Here is a 22,932-nt window from a genome sequence, read left to right as displayed (position 1 = left end):
AGGAACTCCTGCAGTGATGTCCTGGAGCTGTGATGACTGACCTCCAACAACCACAACCACCTTCCTTTGTGCTAGGCATGACTCCAACCAGTGGAGAGCTTTCCCCTGATTCCCATTGCAGTTTTGCTAGGGCTCCTTGATGCCACAATCAGGTCAAATGCGGCTTTGATGTCAAGGGCAGTCACTCTCACCTTGCCTCTGGAGTTCAGCTCTTCTGCCTATGTTTCAACATCAGGGGCCTGATTTAAACACTGTAATCCAGTGTCTTGCCTCTCCACAGCTCAATATCCACGAGCATAAAAACAGCTCCGGACACGTGAGCATGTTGGAAATGTCTTCCTTGTATTTAATTCTAACCCTTCCCAACAAGCCTCTCTCAACCATCATGGGAGTTGTTGGCTAATGTGAAGACTTTTGTGTCCCAAATCTGGGCACACTACTTGAGGGAGGACACCGAGGCCTTGGGAGGAAGTCTTGCGGTGCAATGGGTATCATCCCTGTCTCTGGGCCAGAAGCTAAGGGTTCGAGTCTCACCCCAGGACTTGTTGGCCAAGGAAGGTGTGTTCACAATGTGGCCAAACAGGTTGAGGATCAACCTATAAATCTTTCCAACACAGGCCGCTGGCAGGTGGTAAGAGCGGGAGAGATTCCTGGTCAGCCACGGGATGGAAAGTAAGTTGGAGCCTCAACCATCACTGTCCATAGCTCCAGACTACAACATGTATGTAAGAGTGCATGTTGTCGCAGCAACACGACTCCCTGAGTGAACTGTAGCACACGCACAAGGCCGAGAAGTAGAGATTTACTCATCAGGGAAAATGGCCTCCAATTCTATGGAGAGACTGGAGGAGCTGGAATTGTTCTCCTTAGAGAAGGTAAAGGGGAGATTTTACAGGTTCAAAATCATGAAGAGTTTTGATGGAGTGGACAGAGACTGTTTCCACTGGCAGGGAAGTTGGTAACCAGAGGGCACAGATTTAAGATAATTGGCAAAAGAACCAGAGGCGAGATGAGGACAGTACTTTTCGTGGTGGGTTCTTATGATCTGGAATGTGCTGTCTGAAAGGGTGGTGGAAGCAGATTCAATGGGAACTTTTAAAAGGGCTATGGAAAGAGAGCATTTGGGAGTGTGGGACTAAGTGGATAGGTTTTTCAAAGAACCAGCACAGATATGATGGGCCAAATGGTCTGCTCATGTCCTGTAAAATTCAAGGTACTGCAGATACTTGCAGAATTGCATGTTGTAAATAAATGGTTAATACGGTTCCTCTATTAGAGAATAAATACAATCATTTACAGTGCTTTGAGAATGTGAAATATCCTTTGCTATTTCTTCCCTTAGATCAGGTCAGATAAAGAAACCGATGGGAACATATTCTACAGCATTGAAGGGTCAAGCACAGGCAACATGCCAGCCAATTTATTTGTAATTGATCATAGAACCGGTGAACTAAATATTACAAGAATGGTGGACCGTGAGAGAAATCCCTATTTTGAAGTAAGTCATCGTTCATTGTCAAATGTTGCAGGATTACCGTGACAGTTTGGTTCCTGTTTAAACACATTCCTTCTGTAAAACCTTCCCCGGACATTGTGCACCAGGAGGATGTTAAAGGATAAAAACACCAGTCTCACTTGAACCGTAGGCATGTCTCAGAATCTGCACTCCGGCGTCAAAACATTACTTTGATTCATGGGCGCATGAACATACAAAAGCAGAATTTTAATTTGCTACCCCTCTTCTGAAGAGCATTGGGAGAACTTACTGTGTTATCTCTATAATCTCCGCCAACCCCACCAACCCTCCACGATATCTGCACTCCTCTAATTCTGGCCTCTTGTGCATTCCCACTCATAATCGCTCCACCATTGGTGGCCATGCCTTCAAAAGCCCCAGTCTCGGGATTTCCCTCTTCGCACCTCTTTGCGCCTCTCTACCTCCTTCTTTCTCTACATTTGTCCTTTCAGACACTCCTTGAAACCCATTTCTTTGAGCAAGTTTTTGTTACCTGGCCTAATATCTCCTCATGTGGACCGTGTCACACTTTGTTCTATAATGCTCCTATGAGGAAACTGTTCAGAGAAGGTTCGCCAGACTAATGCCAGGAATGAACAGGTTTTCTTATGAGGAAAGGTTGGACAGGTTAGGTTTGTATCCACTGGAGTTTAGAGGAGTAAGAGGAGGCTTGACTGAAACCTTTTAAGATCATGAGGGGTCTTGACAGAGTGAATGTGGAGAGGATGTTTCCCCTTGTGGAAGAATCTAGAACTAGGGGTCACTGTTTCAAAATAAGGGGTCGTCCATTTAGGACAGAGATGAGGAGAAATTTTTTTTGAGTCTTTGGACTATACTAAGAGGGGTAGATGAAGTGAGAGATCTTGGTGTACAAGCACACAGGTCCCTGAAGGCAGCAGTTCAAGTAGACAAGGTTGTAAAGAAGGCATATGGAATGCTCTCCTTCATTGACTGAGGTATAGAATATAAAAGTAAGGATATAATGTTGGAATTGTATAAAACACTGGTGAGGCCACAACTGGAGTATTGTGTGCAGTTCTGGTCACCACATTACAGGATGGACATAATAGCTCTGGAGAGAGTGCAGAGGAGGTTTACAAGAATGTTGCTAGGGTTAGAAAAGTGTAGCTACGAGGAGAGATTGGATAGGTTGGGGTTATTTTCCTTGGAACAAAGAAGGCTGAGAGGTGACTTGATTGAGGTGTACAAAATTATGAGGGGAATAGATAGAGTGGACAGGATAAAATTGTTTCCCTTGATGGAGAATTCTAGAACCAGGGGACATAGATTCAAGATAAGTGGCAGAAGGTGTAGGGGGAACATGAGGAAGAACTTTTTTTATGCAGAGGGTAGTGGGTGTCTGGAATTCACTGCCCAAGTTAGTGGTAGAGGCAGAAACTTTAAACTCTTCTAAAAAGTACCTGGATCTGCACCTAAAGTGCTGTAAGCTGCAGGGCTATGGGCCGGGTGCAGGAAGGTGGGATTAGAAAGGGCACCTGGGTGTCCTCGGGCTGGCATGGACAAGATGGGCCGAATGGCCTCCTTCTGTGCTGTAACTTTTCTATAATTCTAACACCCATCCTCAAAAGATAGTGAAAGCAGAATCTTTGCGTATTTTTAAGGGAGAGGCAGATGATTTCTTTATAAACAAGGTGGAGGGGGTGGGGGGGTGGGTGAAAGGTTATCGGGGGTACAAGCAGATCAACCATGATCTTATTGAATGGCGGAGCAGGCTTGAAGGGCCGAGTGGCCTACTCCTGCTCCTAATTCGTATGTTTGAAGCAAATTGAGATGTTTCATTACGTTAAAGGTGCCATATAAATATGAGTTGCTGCTTATTGTTGAAGATATAGAAACTGAAATGTCATATAAAAATGGACATTGGAACAATGGGAGGCCGTTCAGCCCCTCAAGCATGTTGTGCTATTCAGCTTGATCATAGCTGATCTGGATTGTAACTTCATCCACCCAACTTGATTCCGTAACCATTAATATTCTTGCCCAACACCAAATGTACCAATCTCTGTTGTGACATTTTCAATTGACCTTTTTTGGGGGAGAGAGAGAGAGATCTCGATTTCTACAAGACTTGTGTGAAGGACAGCCCACGCGTGTTCACATTCATGATATATTAGCGTCAAAGACCAAGATTTCTTGGTCCCAGCTGCTTCCTCAGCTCCTTCTGTAAGGAGTTTTGATAAAGACACACTTCCACGGTGAGACTGGCTCTGCCTATGAGGAGGTGAGCAGCGGCCGGTATAAAACTAAGCCCTTCATCCCTGCAGACGCTCCCAGTGATTAAAACGAATGCAAGTCACAGCCTAGTCCTCAATCTTACAAGAAACACATTCTATGTGTGTTCCAGGAGCGTGGAACAAAATTGAGAGATGGGAAAGAGAGAGAGAGAGAGAGATGGAGAGGGAGGGGAGGGGAGGGGGAGGGGATGGAGGGAGGAAGGGGGCTTGAGAGGGGAGGGAGGAAGGAGGTGAGAGAGAGAGGGGTGGGGGGGAAGGAGGAAGGAGGGAGGGAGGGAGGAAGGGGGTGAGGGGGAGGGGAGGGAGGTAGAGGGCAAGAGAGGGGAGGGAGGAGGGGGTGAGAGAGGGGAGGGAGCAAGGGGGAGAGAGAGAGAGTGGGAGAGGTGAAAGAGAGGGAGCGGTAGAGAGGTAGGCAATGGCTGAGGAATGACAAAGTATACAAGATCCTGCACAGCATTGACAAGGTGGATGTGGAAAGGATGTTTCCTCTTGTGGGTGAGTCCAGAATTAGGGGGTCACTGTTTTAAAATTAGTGGTCACCCTTTTAGGACAAAGGTGAGGAGAAATTATTCTCTGAGGGTTGTACAACTTTGGAACACTGCCACAGGAGGTGGTGGAGGCAGAGTCATTGAATATTTTTAAGGCGGAGGTAGATAGATTCTTGTTAGGCAAGGGAATCAATGGTTATCAGGGTTAGATGGGGATGTGGAATTTGAAACACAAGAAGATCAGCCATGACCTTATTGAACGGCAGAGCAGGCTTGAGGGGCCGAATGGCCTACTTCTGCTCCTATTTGGTATGTTCGTAGAAAAAAAGTAAAGAATACAGACTTGCATTTCTAGCACTTTTCATAACATGGATGTCCCAAAGTGCTTTCGTGCCAATGAGTATTTTTTGTACTACAAGGAAACATTACAGTCAATTGGCACATAGCAAGTTCCCACAAAGAGAAATATAACAAATACCAGCTATTGCTTCCCTTGAGGGTTAAATATTTACGTATCTATATATTAATCTCCTCTCTTAAATGATGTCACTGATCCTTTTCACGTTGATTTCAGCTAATAGGTAAAGCTATGAATACTCGGAATCAAGAAATTGAGAAAAGCCTAACACTTCGCATTATGGTTGAGGATGAGAATGATAACGCTCCAGTCTTCACACAACAAGTATTTCAAGGGGCTGTCGAGGAACTGTCTCCATTTGGTAAGGACAGAGTGTCTTCCTTGAAGTTCATAACTATAGAGTAAATTCGCCAATCCTGTAAAGAGTTTATTTTTTTTTAACCGCACCTCAGTGGACTTTGCTGCCTCCCCATTCGTTTCACCAGGAGGGGTGGCCGTGGGATGGGATGTCCTGCTCCGGAAGTGGGTTGAAATTCCATGGGAGTTTCACATGCGTTATGAGACCCTGGCTGTATTTGTCAGTGAGATCTAACTCAGCAGGCGGTAAAATGAAGAACAGGGCACTAGCAGCACTAACTGCTTCTATCCATTCCTTTCCCACCAATCGGGGAGCATTAAAATCCACCCCCCCACCCTTAAATGCTCGGCTACATTCTTGTCTCATTCGATTCTTCATTTTTTTTGCTGGTTGTTTCATCTTTGATGCAGTTCCAGTGTTTTGACAGAGCTGCTGGAATTGTTGACCACAAACACTGCTCAGTTCCTTTCTTATTTTGTGAAGGGATTCCCTCTCTAAACCTCTCCTCGCCGCTGCCTCTCTTTCCTTTCACTGCACTGATTAATGAAAGCATTAGTATCCCTTCCTTTGATAGTCCTCCAGTCCTGTAACCCTCTCAGGTCTCAGCGCTCTTTTGTTTGTGTTCTTTCTTGGGATGTGAGTGTCGCTGGCAAGGCCAGCATTTCATCCCCATCTTCTAATTTTGGATTCTGGCACGTCCCTGATTTTAATTGCTCCACAGTTGGCGGCCGAGCTTTTAGTTCCACGTGATCAGGAGTTCCCTCCGGAAACCTCTGAGTCTCTCTCTCTCTCTTTCCACCTCCCTCTCTATCTCTCTTGAGCTCGACCTCTATCTCTCTCGACCTCCATCTCTCCCTCCCCCTCTCTCTCTCTCTCTCTCTCCCTCCACCTCTCTCTCTCTCTCTCTCTCTCTCCCTCCCCCTCTCTCTCTCTCTCTCTCTCTCTCTCTCCCTCCCCCTCTCTCTCTCTCTCTCCCTCCCCCTCTCTCTCTCTCTCTCCCTCCCCCTCCCTCCCTCTCCCTCTCCCCCTCCCTCCCTCTCCCTCTCTCTCTCCCCCTCCCCTCTCTCTCTCTCTCTCTCTCCCCCCCTCTCTCTCTCTCTCACTCTCTCTCCCCCTCCCTCCCTCTCTCTCTCCCCCTCCCTAATTCTCTCTCTCTCTCTCTCTCTCTCTCCCCCTCCCTCCCTCTCTCTCTCTCTCTCTCTCTCTCCCCCTCCCTCCCTCTCTCTCTCTCCCCCTCCCTCCCTCCCTCTCTCTCTCTCTCTCTCTCTCTATCTCTCTTTCTCCCCCTCCCTCTCTCCATCTCCATCTATCTCTAAGATGCATCTTAAAACCTACCTCTGTCTAAGCTCAGTGTCATTTTTTGCTGGCAACGCTCCTTGGAGGTGCTTGGAATGGGAATGTTTTACTACTTTAAAGGAACTATATTAATGCATGTTGTTGTTTTTCCACTTGCCAAAATACTATGGAGGCATTTTAATCATAAACGAGGAACAAACTGCTTTTATTTTGCCTTTCAACCTGAAGAGCAACTACAATTTTCATTATGTTTATTCTAGATACCTTTGTGTTACAACTAAATGCGACAGATGCAGATATAGGTGAAAATGCGGAAATTGCCTACAGAATTGTATCGGAGGAATCCATCAACATGTTTTCTGCAAGGTCTAATGGCGAAATCAGGACAATGGGAACAAACTTAGACAGAGAGGTTTGTGCCAATCTTAATACCAGCGATTTCCTTTAGTATGCTGCCACTTGGCAACTGTTAGTGGATGGTGAATGGTGTGCCAAATTTTTCAGTTGACACTGACAGCGGGCAAATCCATCACCATTACGGACTCACAGAATCCTGCGGCGAGTAACCTCTCCCCCTAACCCCCCCAAAGCCTGTCCACCCTCTTCAAGTCACAAGTCAGGAGTGTGATGGAATACTCCCCACTTGCCCGCATGAGTGGCACCCAGTAATATATAGAAGGACAAGGGCACCGGGAAATCCCCCTCCAAGCCACCCACCATCCTGATTTGGAAATATATCGGCCGTTCCTTCACTGTGGCTGGGTCAAAATCCTAGAACTCCCTCCCTAACAGCACTGTGGGTGTACCTACGCCACATGGACTGCAGCGGTTCAAGAAGGCAGCTCACCAACACCTTTCTCAATGGCAACTCGGGATGGGCAATAAATGCTGGCCCAGCCAGCGAAGCCCACGTGCCATAAATGAGTAAAAAAAAAAGCTCCAACAGCACTCAAGAAGTTTAAGACTGGCCAGGATGAAGCAGCCCTCTTGATTGGCACCCAATCCAACACCTTCAACATTCACTTCTTCTAACACTGACGCACAGGGGCAGCAGTGTGTACCATCTGCAAGATGCATTGCAGCAACTCACCATGGCTCCTTCGACAGCACCTTCCATGAATGAATAAAGAAAAATTAGTAAGTCCCTAGCCTTCTACAAATACCCATGGCCTGCTCACGGGACACAGCCTTGCGCCACATGTTGTGAGGCACATAAATGTTGTCCGACTCACAAATGAACTGAAGAAAACGAGAAGAGGCTGCGAATGAATCACCTCCCACTGGTAGTTGCCAGCTCCCCTTAGACATATTCCTGGAGCTTTCATCACATGACTATCGGCCACTAACCATCCTGCCCCTACCCTCCTGCCATTGGCTGACCGACAAATCCATCCTCATGGCGCCCTGCCTTCCCCACAGCCAATCAGAATGCGAACAGACACCCAACTGGATGACACAATGACAGTCAGTCAAACAGCCCTCATTCCCCACCATGTCCAATTATGTTCATAATTAATCAAAAGTGTTCAAAGAGCTTTTGGAAAAATACGCCCAGTCTGTTTCTCCTGTGTTAGAGATGAAGCTTAAATTCCAGGACACTCCAGGCTAAACCTGGAGGGTTGGCAACACTAACGTTGTCCCATCCTCCTCACTAAAATGGCCACATTGGGACAACTACAGACACAGGTCCATTGGCATTAAGCGGGAGAGGAGTAGGAACATTCAGACAGGGCATTGAAAGGAAACAGTCATGGACATAGTCTAAGTCACTGGCCTTCAGTTCTCCCTCTTTGCTGAGCTGGAGAGACTCTGATTGCCCAGGGTTCAGTGAAGGGGAAAGTTAACCTTGATATGCTGCGCTGCATCGTTATACAGAGAATGATTTTGAAATACGAGAAAAGAACGTGGTACATTTTTCTTTTTTTTTATCTCGCTTCAGACCCAGGATCTGTATACCTTAACTGTAGAAGGTCGTGATTTAAATGGAAACAGAGATGGGAAATCTTCCACTGCAAAAGCGCAGATCAGGATCTTGGATGTTAATGACAACATTCCCATAGCTGAAAAAATGGAGGTATACGAATTCTGATAAAATATATAACTTTGCATTCTGTACAATCATCTTCATACCATCGCTGCTGTTGTGGGCCTTGTTCTAAGGGGAGACTGAAGTACTAGAGAACTCTAACGCTAACAATGCATTTTAGTCTCTCTGTTACTATTTTGGTTTTTTTTATGCCTGGCTTCCCAGAAGCTTTAAGATAATGAGTTCCTATATTATTAGAGGGTGATGGTGCTATAGTGGTAATGTTACTCGACTGGTAATTCGGAGGTCCGGGTTGAAGTTCTGGGGACAAGGGTTCAAATCCCACCATGGAATTTGTAAAAAAAAAAGTGTTATTGAAACTTGACATTGGAAGCTAGTTTCAGTAATTGGTGATCATGAAGCTATCGCTGATTGTTGTTAAAAACCCATTTGGTTCATTAAAATCTACCATCCTTCCCTGGCCTGCATGTGATTCCAGACCCATAGAAATGTGGCTGACTCTTAAATGCCCTGGCAAGCCACTCAGTTCAAGGGCAAATAGGGATGGGCAACAAATGCTGGGCCTTGCCAGTGATGCCCACATCCCATGAAAGAATAATTTTTTTTTAAAAATGCAGTGTAGGTTTCTTGGTCTAGCATATCAGCCAAAGCAATGGAGGACTACAAATTTTACGCTAAAAAAGGAGAGAGGGTTAAATTGCGTGACTACAGGGCTGTCAGCTCATGCCAGTGGCTAGAAAGCTACCCGAGACAAGAGCCTGGGGACAAAATTAACTGGCATTTGGAAAAGCTTGGCTTAATACAGGAGAGCCAGCGTAGATTTGTTGAAGGCAAATCGCGGTTGACCAACTTGATTGTGTTATTTGCTGAAGTAATGGGGAGGGATGATGGTGGTAGCGCATTTGGTGTTTTGAGTATGTGGACTTTCATCTTGCCGTTTGCTTCTTTGCGAAGCCGAAAGCCCACGGGAAGAGCGTCAGAGCGGCAGTGTGGATATGAAATTGCCTAAAGAATTGAAAGTGGAGGGAAGTGGCACTTCAGACTGGAGGAGGTGGGGGTTGGTGGTTGGTGGGGGGGTGTGACGGACAGTGTTAGGACCACTGCTCTTTTTGATGTAGATGAGGCAAAGGCAGTTTAAGAGTGAAATGATACATTTTGGTGGAAAGATTGAGGGGAGGCAATACCGGTCAAGAATCCTTTACTCGAAAGCCCTCGCGGCCAATTGCATTTGGATTCCGGATCATTTCAGTTTTCGGATATCACACATGAACTTACATTACAGTAGCCTAACCCTAGGTAGCTATAGCCTAAAGTAAATAAAATGGAGAGAAACATAAGATGTATCACTAAATAATAAATACAGAATACTTGTAATAAGTTTTTCTTTTTGACATGTTTACCACAAAAACCACAAGGTAAACAGGGCAGACAACAACAGACTTCCCACACTAAAGGTCGACGAGGTTCAAGAAAAGTGTGCTTTTACAGATAAAGGATACTCAACCTGTATAAACTTAAATGATCCAGCTTTAAAGGGGTGCAGGAACAGAGACACCTGTGGATTTACATACACAAATCTTCAAAGGTGGCAGAATAAATTGCGAAGGGTTTTTTAAAAAAATATAAAGGACCCTTGGCTTTAAAAAAACAAAGACACAGAGTACAAAAGTGTGGACGTTATGATGAATCTTTATAAAAACGCAGGTTAGGCCCCAGCTGGAGTAGCGTCCAATTCCAGGCTCCACACTTCAGAAAGCATGTCAAGACACTTAGAGAGTGCAAGTGAGGTTTACAAGCATGATACCAGGGTTCTTTTAATGTTTTCATGGGATGTGGGCATTACTGGCAAGGGCAGCATTTGTTGCCCACCCCTAATTACCCTTGAACTGAGTGGCTTGCTAGGCCATGTTAGACAACAGTTGAGAGTCAACCACATTGCTGTGGGCCTGAAATCACATGTAGGCCAGACCAGGTAAAGTCAGCAGATTTCCTAGTGAGCCAGATGTGTTTTTAGGAAATTGGTCCGTGGCACCATGCTAATCCTAGCTTTCGAGTAGTTAACTGAACTTAAATTCCACCACTTCTGTGGTGTGACTTGAATCCCCAGGGCATTGGCCTGGGCCTCTGGGTTATGAGTCCAGCAATATTGCCACCGCACCACCGTGTCACTGCTGCAGGGCGTCTATTATGTAGAGAGACTGCAAAATCTGGTTTTATAATCCTTTAGTGCGGGGAAGGTTAAGGGGAGATTTAATAGAAGTATCCAAAATCATAAGTGGTTTCGATAGAGTAAATAAGCAGAAACGATTTCCACTGGCAGCAGGGTTGGTAACCAGAGGACACAGACTTAAGCTAATCTGAAAAAGAACCTCGGCTAGTTGTTGTGATCTGGAGTGCGCTGCCTGAAAGAACAGTGGAAACAGATTCAATAGGATCTTCCAAAAGGGGATTGAATAACTACTTAAGAGGGAAAAAAATTGTGGGGCTATGGGAAAAGATTGGGACTATTGGATAGTCAATGGAGCTGTATAGTTCTATGGTAATTCGTTAACAATGGGCCCGTTCTTGTTACATATTCACACTCGTAAATGAAATAAAGTCACTGGCGGGTTTTAAACCAGATCCAAAAGATCATAATGAAACCTAGCTCACGCTGGTACTTTCTAACTTTCTGTGGTTGGACCTGAAAAGTGCAAACCTGAATATGTCTTGTCTATATGTGCTCCACCTTCAGCATTATAACTGATTATATTTCTATTTTATCAATGCATTTTATTTTACAGGAGCTCACAATACATTTGCCTGCAGTCACTGTTCCCTGTAGCAGAGGATTGCAGTAGAGTTCCCTAGTATTTTACATAGTGTTGCACATGAGATGTTAGAATAGTTGTATACCATGTGTCAGAAACTCAAGATGATTGAAGCATCATCTTTCAAGTACTTGTTCACGGTTCTCTCGTTTTTGCATTGTTCAGAATTGAAGTCTTGTTCATTGATTTCTGTCGCTTGCAGAGGAAGTGTGTGTGTGTTTGTGTTTTGAAAGCGAGAAGGATTTACGCTGGATAAGTCATAGAGTCATACAGTCATTATGGCATTGAATGTGGCCACCAGACCCATCGAGTCTATGCCAACTCTCTGTAGAACCAACCCAATCAATCCCATTCCCTCTGCTCTACCCCTAGAATGCTCCTGGTTTATTTCCCTCGAGGGTCTACTTTACCAATTCCCACTTGCAATCATTCACAGTCCCCGATCCCACCCTTGTAGGCAGCGAGTTCCAGTTCATTACCACTTGCTGCGTAAACAAAATAACAATGGGCTGTAACTTCCAAGCTCCATGTCAGTATATCTGAGGGGCACCCCAAAGATGCACTGGAGAACCCCCTCCCGCGGAAGTTCTGTGGTAAGAATTGCACAGCAATTGCCCAGGAGGCTCAAACTTCCAATGGGCAATTGCCCTGCACTGAGAACCATCGGAAAATGTGATTTTTAATCACAACTTTGGATGGTTCCGATTTGGTTTACACCAGTAGTTAGCCAGAAAAACTTAGAATAATTAAAACCACTTCTAACTTCGAGGTAACTATTGTACTGACCTCCCCCAACCCCCACCACAGGACATACACCACCCCCTTGACCTCCTACAGGACTACCCTCAGCCCACCTGACTGAAAGCGGGACTCACCCCACCCCTCTACTACCACCCACCCCACGGGACTCCTCACATCCCCCCCAACTGCCAACCTCCCCAGGCCCAATTCCCGTCTCTCCAAGCTGCCCCCCACCACCACCACCCCCAGGCCCAACTCCTGACCTCCCCCCTTCCCTCCCCTCACCAGATCCATCTCACAACCCTCCACCCCCCTTCCACTAGCCCAACTCTAGACCTCCCCCTCCCCAAATCCTACCCCACCTACATTGTATACTTACCTTCTTCCTGGCTTGTCAAAGACCTTAAAGCTTGGCCGGACCTTTAAATTTACTTGGTTTACTGCAGCCAGTGCTGTAAAAAAGAGGGCGCGGTTTACTGGTGACCCTGCAGCCCACGACGGCAGGCCCTAGGACGAGTGTGCTGCACTGCACACACCTCGCCCGACCCAAGCCGGAAGGTCGGCCGAGATGGCATCGCCTGGATTTTCAGACAAGTAATCTCGAGCAGAGTGGCAATCCGACTCAATGGCCGCTCCATCAGGCGTTCCAGTCCAATGTTCTTCCTTACATTCCCCCTGCGTCTCTCTCCCACAACCTTATATCTGTGCCCCCCCCGCCCCCTGCCCCCATTAGCTAATAATAACTGCAATTATGTTGGAATAAAATATCTGCTTCTGCTCTTGTCCTCAGTATGCAGTCTCTGTGGAAGAAAATTCACTGAATGATGAGGTCACCCGCATCAAAGTATTTGACAAAGATGAAGAATTCACCGATAACTGGCTGGCGCACTTTGATATTATTGAAGGAAACGAGGCGGGACACTTTAGGTTCGAAGTGGACGAGCAAACAAATGAAGGAATTTTGGTACTTCAAAAGGTAACGTTGAAAATCGGATGAAGCCTGGGTTAGATGTACGAACAGAAAATGCTGGAAAAACTACAGCTAATGCAAGCCTGCGTTAGCATGTGGTCAGAGGAGCAGCGAGCAAGCAATCCCCATGATAAGGCAAACCCGAAGGAGTTTTGCGGGGAAAAGCACAGCAAATTTAATGGCGCTTGCTGTTAGTAAACTATTGCAGGAGCTTGTGAGGAGGAAGAGGAACCCCGTGAATTGAAAATCGTTGCAAGTTCCTGGACGATTTTTGTTGCTCTGCTATTACCGTCAAGGAAAAGGCAGCTTGCTCTCGGCCTTCTAGTAATATTCATTCACGGGGTGTGGGTGTTGCTGGCTGGGCCAGAATTTACTGCCCATCCCTAATTTCCCCTTGAGAAGGTGGTGGTGAGCTGCCTTCTTGAACCGCTGCAGTCCCAGCGACAGTGAAGGAATGGCGATATATTTTCAAGTCAGGATGCTGAGTGACTTGGAGGGGAACCTCCAGGTGGTGATGTTTCCCATCTATCTGCTGCCCTTCATCTTCTAGACGGCAGTGGTCGTGGGTTTGGAAGGTGCTGCCGAAGGAGCCCTTGGTGAATTCCTGCAGTGCATCTTGTAGATGGTACACACTGCAGCTACTGTGCGTCGGTGGTGGGGGGAGTGAATGTTTGTGGATGTGGTGTCAATCAAGCGGGGCTGCTTTGTCCTGGATGGTGTCAAGCTTCTTGAGTGTTGTCTGAGCTGCACTCATCCAGGCAAGTGGGGAGTATCCCATCGCACTCCTGACTTGTGCCTTGTAGATGGTGGACAGGCTTTGGGGAGTCAGGAAGTGAGTTACTCGCCACAGGATTCCTAGCCTCCGACCTGCTCTTGTAGCCACAGTATTTATATGGCTAGTCCAGTTCCGTTTCCAGTTCAGGAAGGTGGGAATGTGGAGTTGAGGTTACAGTCAGGTCGGCCATGATCTTCTTGAATAGTGGAACAGACTCAAGGGGCCGAGTGGCCTACTCCTCCTAATTCGTAGGTTTGTATGAAATTGATCCATGATCAGCAGCTGTGCCTTCAGCCCTCAGCTCTGCAAATCCCCCCATAAGCCTCTCCACCTCTCTGTCTTAAGACGTTCCTTCGAACCTCACCTCTTCGACTAAGCTTTGACCTTAATACCGCCTTTTGTGGTTTGGTGTCAGATTCTCTTTGATAATCATTCTCGTGAATTACCTTGGGGTGTTTTGCCATGTTAAAGGTGCTAGATAAATGCAAGTTTTTATTGTGAAGTGATTTTTTTTTACTTTATATATATATATTGAAGACGATGTTAATTTCTTTATTTTAGCAGTTGTTGTAATGCAGTCCCATTTATTGCGCATATTTGTAATGCACAGTGAACAATATTTCATTCATTTGATGTTTTGAAAGCCTTTCCCAGTTGTACTAATTCTCAAATTTAATATCATTCGCAAATGTCCTGGCCTAACTTCCCATTGCTTTCGAGCTCCAGTAAACTCCAGGAACCAGAAACAACAGTTTTTAATTTGAAGCTTTGCCAAAATCTTCCTGAAATTGCAAATTCTAGAGAATTCCGCTGTCTGGATATCCCACCATGGGAAAGATTGGCCTCGGAGGGAGTGCACTGTAGATGTACTAGAATTATATTGGGACTTCAGGGCATAAACTTCAAGGAGAGATTGCACACACTATTCCTTGAAATTTAAATAGTTAAAGGGATGGTTTGATCAATGTTTTTAAGATATTAAGGGAAACAGATAGGGTAGATAGAGGGAAACTCTTTCCATTGGTTGGATAGTCTTGGACAAGAGGGTATAGTCTAAAAATTAGACCCAGACCCTTCAGGAATAAATCATATAAATCCCTCGTTAGGCCACAACTTGAGTACTGTGTGCAGTCCTGGTCACCTCATTACCGAAAGGATATAATTGCATTAGAGAGCGTACAGAGGAGATTTACGAGGCTGTTGCCCAGGACTGGAAAACTGCAGCTATGAGGAAAGATTGAATAGGCTGGGATTGTTCTTCTTGGAGCAGAGGAGGCTGAGGGGAGATTTGATTGGGATGTACAAAACTCTCTGAGGAGCCTGGATAGAGTGGATGGGAAGAGCCTGTTTACTTTAGCAGTGAGGTCCGTGACTTGGGGGCATAGATTTAAAGTGATTGGTAGAAAGATTAGAGGAAACATTTTTTCACACGGGTGTAGTAGGGGGTCTGGAACCCACTGCCTGAAAGGGTAGTAGAGGCAGAAACACTCAACTCATTTAAAAGATGTCTGGAAGTGCACCTCAAGTGCTGGAACCTGCAGGGCTGATTCCTATGAGTGAAAATAGGAAAGCTACCTGGACACAAAAGGTGAAATATGCTTGGAACCCTCTGCTGCAAATGGCAATTGATAATTGTTCATTTTAAACCTGAGATTGGTAGACTTTTGCTAGCCAAAGGTATTAAGGCATGTGAGAAAAAGGCGGGTAAGGTAGTGAATCTGTGGAACTCTTTACCGCAGGGGGCTGTAGAGGCTGGGTCACTAAGCATATTCAAGGCCTGAGATAGACAGATTTTTAATCAGTCAGGGAAATCAAGGGTTATGGGGAAAAGGCAGGGAAGTGGAGTTGAGGATTATCAGATCAGCCATGATCTCATGGAATGGCGGAGCAGACTCGATGGACCGAATGCTTATGGCCTTATATGGAGTTTAGTGACAGACCTGCCATGATTTAATTGAATGGCAGAACAGGTTCAAGGGGCTAAATGACTCCTCCTGTTCCTATTTTCCTACGTCTGTTTTATCTGAAATCTCCTAATAATTGAATCTATGACTTTTTTAAATTAAATTCGTCTATTTTTACGATTCTCAACTTGAACGTATTTCCCTTCAGCAACTTATAATATCTTTTGTTTGACTTGGGATTTTGACTTAAAAATGAATTTGCTTGGATATGGTTTACTGTGTCTCCCCGTATCTGTCAACATTTGACACTTGGTTTTCCCATCCCTTGCAGGAGCTGGATTATGAAGAATCCCAAGTCTGCAATCTGGTCCTTCGAATCTCCAATAAAGCACAATATCACTCATCGGTTATCACCGGAGGCGGAGGCGGAGGCGGAGGCGGAGGAGGAGGCGGAGGAGGAGGCGGAGGAGGAGGCGGAGGCGGAGGCGGAGGTGGAGGTGGAGGCGGAGGTGGAATCAGCAAACCAATCAAGATAAAAGTCAATGTAAAAGATAAGAAAGAAGGATTTTCATTTAAACCAACAACAAAGCGAATGAGTATTACTGAGGATAGAACAAAAATCAAAATTGGCAAATCATTTGGAAAATATCCAGCTATCAGTGCTGATACTGGGAAAGAAAGTGAAAGAACCAGGTAAAGGGGTGCGCCTGTGCCGTGGGTGCGCCTGTGCCGTGGGTGCGCCTGTGCCGTGGGTGCGCCTGTGCCGTGGGTGCGCCTGTGTGTTATCTGCCTTTGTATGTCTAGTTTGTGTGGTCTGGATTTTACGGGACACAGCCACCCCACGAAGCTAAAAAGGTGGGGATCAAGCCCACAGTCCCAACGCAATGTCCTGCAGCAGCTTAACGCTAGAAGCAGCAATAATTCCTTTCCAGCCCTATCTCAGTAGGAAGTCACGCCTTAGAGAGCAACTCTGTAGTCCCAGCAGCACCAGCCAGGAACGATGGTGACGGCAGGTACTATAGGCAGCCCCACCACACCGAGGAGCGCAGGCAAGTCCAGGGATCAGGGTCTCAGCATGACAGGCGTGTGGGGGCCAGGTTCAAGAGACTGGGGAAGAATGACCTTAAGACCATAAGACATAGGAGCAGAAGTAGGCCATTCGGCCCATCGTGCCTGCTCCACCATTTAATGAAATCACGGCTGATCTGATCACCCTCAACCCCACTTTCCTGCTTATCCCCTTCACCCTTGATTCCCTTACTGATAAAAAATCTGCCTCTCTCAGCCTTGAATATACTTAACAACCCAGCTTCTACAGCCCTCTGCGGTAAAGAATTCCACAGATTCACTACCCTCTGAGAGAAGAAATTCCTCCTCATCTCTGTTTTAAATGGGTGACCCCTTACATTGAGATTATGCCCTCTGGTCCTAGACTCTCCCACAAGGGGAAACAACCTCTCAGCATCTACCCTGTCAAGCCCCCGAAGAATCTTATATGATTCAATAAGGTTGCATCTCATTCTTCTAAACTCCAATGAGCACAGGCCCAACCTATTCACCCTCTCCTCATAAGAAAATCCCTCCATACCCGGGATCAACCTAGTGAACCTTCTCTGGACTGCCTCCAATGCCAGTATATCTTTCCTTCAATAAGGGGACCAGAACTGTCCACAGTATTCTAGGTGTGGTCTAACTAGTGCCTTGTATAGTTTTAGCAAGACTTCCCTATTTTTATACTCCATTCATTTTGAAATAAAGGCCAACATTCCATTTGCCTTCCCTATTACCTGCTGAACTTGTATGCTAGCTTTTTGGGATTCATGCACGAGGACCCCCAAATCCCTCTGTGCTGCAGCTTTCTGCAGCCTTTCTCCATTTAAATAATATTCAGCTCCTCTATTCTTCCTGCCAAAGTGCATAACCTCACATTTTCCCACATTACATTCCATCTGCCAAGTTTTTATCCACTCATTAACTTGTCTATATCCCTCTGTAGACTCTCTGTGTCATCCTTACCTCTTGCCTTCCCACCTATTCTTGTGTCATCTGCAAACTTGGCGATAGTGCATTCACTTCTCTCATCCAAGTCATTAATATATATTGTAAATAATTGTGGCCCCAGACTGACCCCTGTGGTACTCCATTAGTCACAGGTTGCCATCTTGAAAATGCCCCCTGATCCCAACTCTCTTCTATTAGTTAGCCAATCCTCTATCCATGCTAATATACCACCCCCAACACCATGGGCTCTTCTCTTATTAAGTAGCCTTATGTGCGGTACCTTATCAAATGCCTTTTGACAATCCAAATATATTACATCTACTGGTTCCCCTTTATCTATCCTGCTTGTTAACTCCTCAAAGAATTCTAATAAATTTGTCAGGCATGATTTCCCCTTCATGAAGCCATGCTGACTCTGCTTGATTAGATTATGCATTTCTACATGCTCTGCTATTACATCCTTTATAATAGACTGCAACATTTTCCCAATGAAGGATGTTAAGCTAACTGGCCTATAGTTACCTGTTTCTTGTCTCCCTCCCTTTTTGAATAAGGATGCTACATTGGCAGTTTTCCAATCCTCTGGGACTTTTCCAGAATCTAAGGATTCTTGGAAGATTATTACCAACGCATCCACTATCTCTGTAGCTACTTCCTTTAATATCCTAGGATGCAACCCATCAGGTCCAGGGGACGTATCAGCTTTAGCCCCATTAGTTTCCCTGTTACTTTTTCTCTAGTGATAGATATTGTATTTATTTCCTCCCCCGCTTTTGCCCCTTGATTAATTCCTATTTTTGGAATGCTATTAGTGTCTTCTACCATGAAGAACGATGCAAGGTATTCATTCAACTTCCCTGCCAATTCCCGGTCCCCCATTACTATTTCCCCAGTCTCAGTCTCTAAGGGGCCTACATTCACGTTGGCTTCTCTCTTCCTTTTTATATAATTAAATAAGCTCTTACTGTCCGTTTTTATATTACTTGCTAGTTTACCTGCAAATTCTATTTTCTCCCCCTTTTTTGGTCATCTTTTGTTGGTTTTTAAAACTTTCCCAATCCTCTGGCTAATCTTTGCCACACTGTATATTTTTTCTTTCAATTTGATACTATCCTTAACTTCCTTGGTTAACCATGGTTGCTTTATCCCCTTACTAGAATCCGTCTTTCTCACTGGGATATATATTTGTTGTGAATCATGAACTGTTTTCTTAAACATCTGCCATTGTTCATCAACCTTCTTTTCTGCTAAACTCCTTTCCCAGTCCACTCCAGCCAATCCTGCCCTCATTCCTTTGTAATTACCCTTACTTAAATTTAGCACAGCTGTTTCCGACCCAAGTTTCTCACTCTCAAATTGAATGCTAAATTCGACCACGTTATGGTCACTATTTCCTAGGGGGTCTTTCACTCTCAGATCATTTATTAAACCTGCCTCATTACACATTACCAGATCCCAAATAACCTGATTCCTGGTTGGATCCACAACATATTGTTCTAGGAAACTGTGCTGAATACACTCTATGAATTCTTGCTCATTGATATTTCTGCCAATTTGATTTTCCCAATCTACATGACGATTAAAGCCACGCATGAGTAATTTAAATGCCTTTTTCACATGCCTTCATTACCTCCTGATTTATTCTCTGTCCTACAGTATAGCTACTGTTAAGGGGCCTATAGACTACTCTCACCACTGTCTCCTTAACCTTGTTATTTCTTACCTCCACCCATATGGATTATATATCTTCCGATCCAAGATCATTTCTTGCTATCGTACTTATTCCATCTCGAATTAACAAAGCTACCCCACCACCCTTTCCTTCCTGCCTTTTCATTTCGAAAAGTCACATACCCCTGAATATTTAGTTCACGGCTTTGATCTCCTTGTAACCATGTCTCTGTAATGACTATAAGATCAGACCCATTAACCTCTATTTGTGCCATTAATTCATTTATTTTGCTCTGAATACTATGTGCATTTAAGTAAAGAGCCATTAATTTTGCCTTTTTACCATTTTTTCCCCCTTTGACCCTATTTGCTGCTTTTTTTTTTATATGCCTGTACACTCTGTCCCTCCCTGTCACACTCTGGGTATCATTACCTAAATAGCTGCCCTACGATGATGCCATATCCTTTTGCTTTGGAAGCCTACATATCCCCTCTCCAGAACTCTCCCCCACCCCCCAACTATTTAGTTTAAAGCCCTCTCTACAGCCTTAGTTATTTGATTCACCAGGACACTGGCCCCAGCACAGTTGGGGAGTAGGGCAGTGGACCCAGGGGGCCTGCAAAGGAGGTTCCTCCTGCCTTGCTGAATGGGTAAAATACCAGGGAGGGCAAGATCAGTCCTTTAATTGGCCACTTAAGGACCTCAGTGAGTCCAAAAGTGGTGTAAGGGGCTGAGAGTCCCTAATGGAGTCTCACATAGGTTTGGAGCCATACTCTGGATGAACAAAATGACCAACTCAATACCAGGCGATGTGCGAAAACAACAATCTTTATTGGACAGCTTCTAAATAATTAATAATTCTTGAGAGAAAATGAAAGAAAGAATGGAAGAAAGACAATTTTACATACACACTATACACACTGTGTTACAATGTTAACCCCAAATTGGCCTGTTCACGACAGCTCCCTAAAATGGTGAAATTCCCCTTGGTTCAGACATCACCAAGGGCAGGATTTTGAGTTTGGCACCGGTCAGCGGGCCCGGGAGCGGCCTGGAAACTGGCCGCCGCTGTCCGCGATCGCCCCCCCCCACCGGCCGCGATTTCACACCGGCTGGCCGGTTTAACAGCCAAGCCAGCGTGTAAGGCGCGCTGAAATGCTCAGTGCTGCTGGGGTGGGGGTGGGGGGGTGTGGGTGCGGGAGGTGGGTGAGCGCTGAAGTCAGGACCTGAGCATATGGGGCTGGTGTAAATTCTGTCCAAACATTTTTATCTTTTTCTTTTTTTTTTCAGTTAATATCGGCACCCTCATCCCCACTCTCGGATGAGATTTCCTCGGAAAGGCAAAGGCCGCCTGACCCAGTCACCCGTCGGCCAACCATAACTGTTGACTACCACGTTCACGGCCTTAATAAGCCCCTTTAATTGTCACGTATTATCACGACAGGCCAAATATCGCACGAGTGCGCGGTGACCTCGGTACGCTCGCCCGAGGTCATCGCGCGCTCTGTCGTGCTCGAGCGGGCTGGGCACGCACCCAGACGCCGAGCGAGAAACTCTGCCCCGAGTCTCTTACAAAGGGGGTGGACCCTCCAGTCCCCAAGCCTCTGAATAACCTTACAAAGAGGGTGGACCCTCCAGTCCCCAAGTTTCTGAATAACCTTACAAAGGGGGTGGACACTTCAGTCCCCACGTCTCTGAATAACCTTACAAAGTGGGTGGACACTCCAGTCCCCAAGTTTCTGAATAACCTTACAAAGGGGGTGGACCCTCCAGTCAGTCGCTCTGTTGACGGGACCATCGTCTCGAAGGGCTGGCTAATCCACTTCGGCTGCAGCTCTGAATGTCGGACGCTCTGCTCCTTTTTAAGTCCGATTTCCGTCTGCGTTCCAGCCTCTCGAGGCTTCTGCGCAGACTTTCTCCAAACATGAGTCCTTATCTATTTCTCCTCACAGGCACTGCAAGGCTTTGCAGACTTTTCAATGTTCAAGTTGTTTACGCGTCGTTTGATGGCGTCTCCCGTCTGCCATCAGTCAGGTTGTGTGTCCATCAATCAAACTCCACCTTTTCCCCTTCGTACCGTAGTTGACCACCCCACGCGCAAGGTCATTCATTATCCTGGCATGTAGTTCAAGGGTCATCGAATACACTAAGAAAAAGGACTGCTAATACAAAAATAAAAGTTGTCTTTTGTTTAAGTCCTGCTTAAAAAGGGGAAACAAAGATGTAGAGGAAACACCAGCTGTGAATGACCAATATGAAAAACAAGGTTGTGGAAAATATGTCTACAGTTAATAATTGATTACTATTGCTTAATTATTCGGCTTAGTCAAAGCCCAATCACACTTGGTTTTAAATCAGGGTCTAGAAAATAACTTTAAAAATTCAAGATAGGCTTAAGATTAAGAGCAAGGCCAAATTAAAATGCAAAAGTATGAAATTGCAAAAATTAGTGGCTGCAGGCCTCAGGCCTACGGTGGGCATGTTGCACCTTCCCGTGTCTGTAAAGGTTCAGACAGGTCCGGGTGGGCGGGTGACAGGAAGTCCATCCATTAGATTTTATGTACCCCCCACACCCCAACCCCCCGCCTTCAAACCCGCAGGCGGCTGTTACAGAGTTGATTTTCCAACTTGGTGCAAACATTGAACTTTATTTACAAGGCAGCACCAGCAGCTACATGTGTGCATCAAACTCTATCACTAAAGAAGAACTCCCCTCCTAGAGGTTCCCCGCAGTGCAAACTGATTGGTTTATACAGATCATGTGACCTTGCAACACAGGATTATTCTTAAAACTATATCCTCTAAACTATAATTACTACTGCGGGGGAGTATAAGATCCAGCTGTCTGCATGCACGTGTGTGTCAGCGTCTGTGTCAGGTGTGTGTGTGTGTGTGTATACGTGGGCGCACGTTTGTCGTGTTTGTGTGTTAGGTGTGTGGGCATACGTGTTCACAAAAACAAACGCAAACTTCAAATTTTTTTTCAAACAGATATGCAAAGAATTCAGATCCAGCAAACTACTTCAAGATTAACCCTGAAACCGGGGAGATTACCCTTAACAAACTGCCTGACCGAGAGTCCGAGTACATTGTTGATGGAAAATACACGACGACTATATTGGCCATAGATAATGATGGTAAGCCAGGGACTACTTTGAATAGAGTGTCCAGCTTTGTAGGCTGATTCATAAAAGCTCTGAAAAGATGTAGAGGAATGCTTTTTTTGTCTCTAATATGCCTCATCATATTGATGTGTTCCCCACTTCTAGCTTGACACACAGTGCTTTCCACATCTATATAGAATGGCCACTCAGGGTTGCTAGCTTGCAAATGTATATTGAAGTGTAAATTGCCGGATAAGATGAGGAAACCATTTTCAGGCCACTTATTGGTCCATTCACCCGGATTTTCATAGTACGACTTAGACTCAGTGGCTCCCGCATCCAGAGACTCACATCCAGGGGCAGACAAGGCACTCCATTATCTCCAGTCCACAGCCTTGTAGTGCTCTTGTATCACTCCAGTCTCTGGAGGTCACCTACTGACAGTCTGGCGCCAGTTCATCTTGGGTTGCCCTCCGCTTCTGCGCTCAGTAGGAGCCCACAGCGTGACCTGATAGGCCGGCCACGACGACGGAAGTCGGGTGACATGACCAAGCCACCTTTTTGACCAGAGGATTGATGAAACTGGGGGCTGTTCTGGGCATTTTCTTTCTTCAGTGTTGGGTATCAAATCTCCCGG

At 45.6% G+C, this 22,932-nt stretch overlaps 1 protein-coding gene across 1 annotated transcript in view; it reads left to right on the top strand.

Moving 5' to 3' along the window:
- Positions 1-22,932, top strand: part of LOC144680034 (desmoglein-2-like) — a 60,667-nt gene that overhangs the window by 21,382 nt on the left and 16,353 nt on the right. Inside the window, exons 5-11 of the mRNA XM_078541131.1 lie at positions 1,343-1,498; positions 4,834-4,978; positions 6,532-6,683; positions 8,211-8,345; positions 12,660-12,845; positions 15,850-16,211; positions 22,183-22,328. Of these exons, the coding sequence (XP_078397257.1) occupies positions 1,343-1,498; positions 4,834-4,978; positions 6,532-6,683; positions 8,211-8,345; positions 12,660-12,845; positions 15,850-16,211; positions 22,183-22,328 (1,282 nt within the window). The remainder of the gene's footprint in view (positions 1-1,342; positions 1,499-4,833; positions 4,979-6,531; positions 6,684-8,210; positions 8,346-12,659; positions 12,846-15,849; positions 16,212-22,182; positions 22,329-22,932) is intronic.

The sequence above is a fragment of the Cetorhinus maximus genome, chromosome 4 (assembly GCF_964194155.1).
Source record: "Cetorhinus maximus chromosome 4, sCetMax3.hap1.1, whole genome shotgun sequence".
Lineage (NCBI taxonomy): Eukaryota > Metazoa > Chordata > Chondrichthyes > Lamniformes > Cetorhinidae > Cetorhinus > Cetorhinus maximus.
The sequence above is the reverse complement of the archived record's forward strand: the minus strand, read 5'-3'. Positions and strand labels throughout refer to the sequence as shown.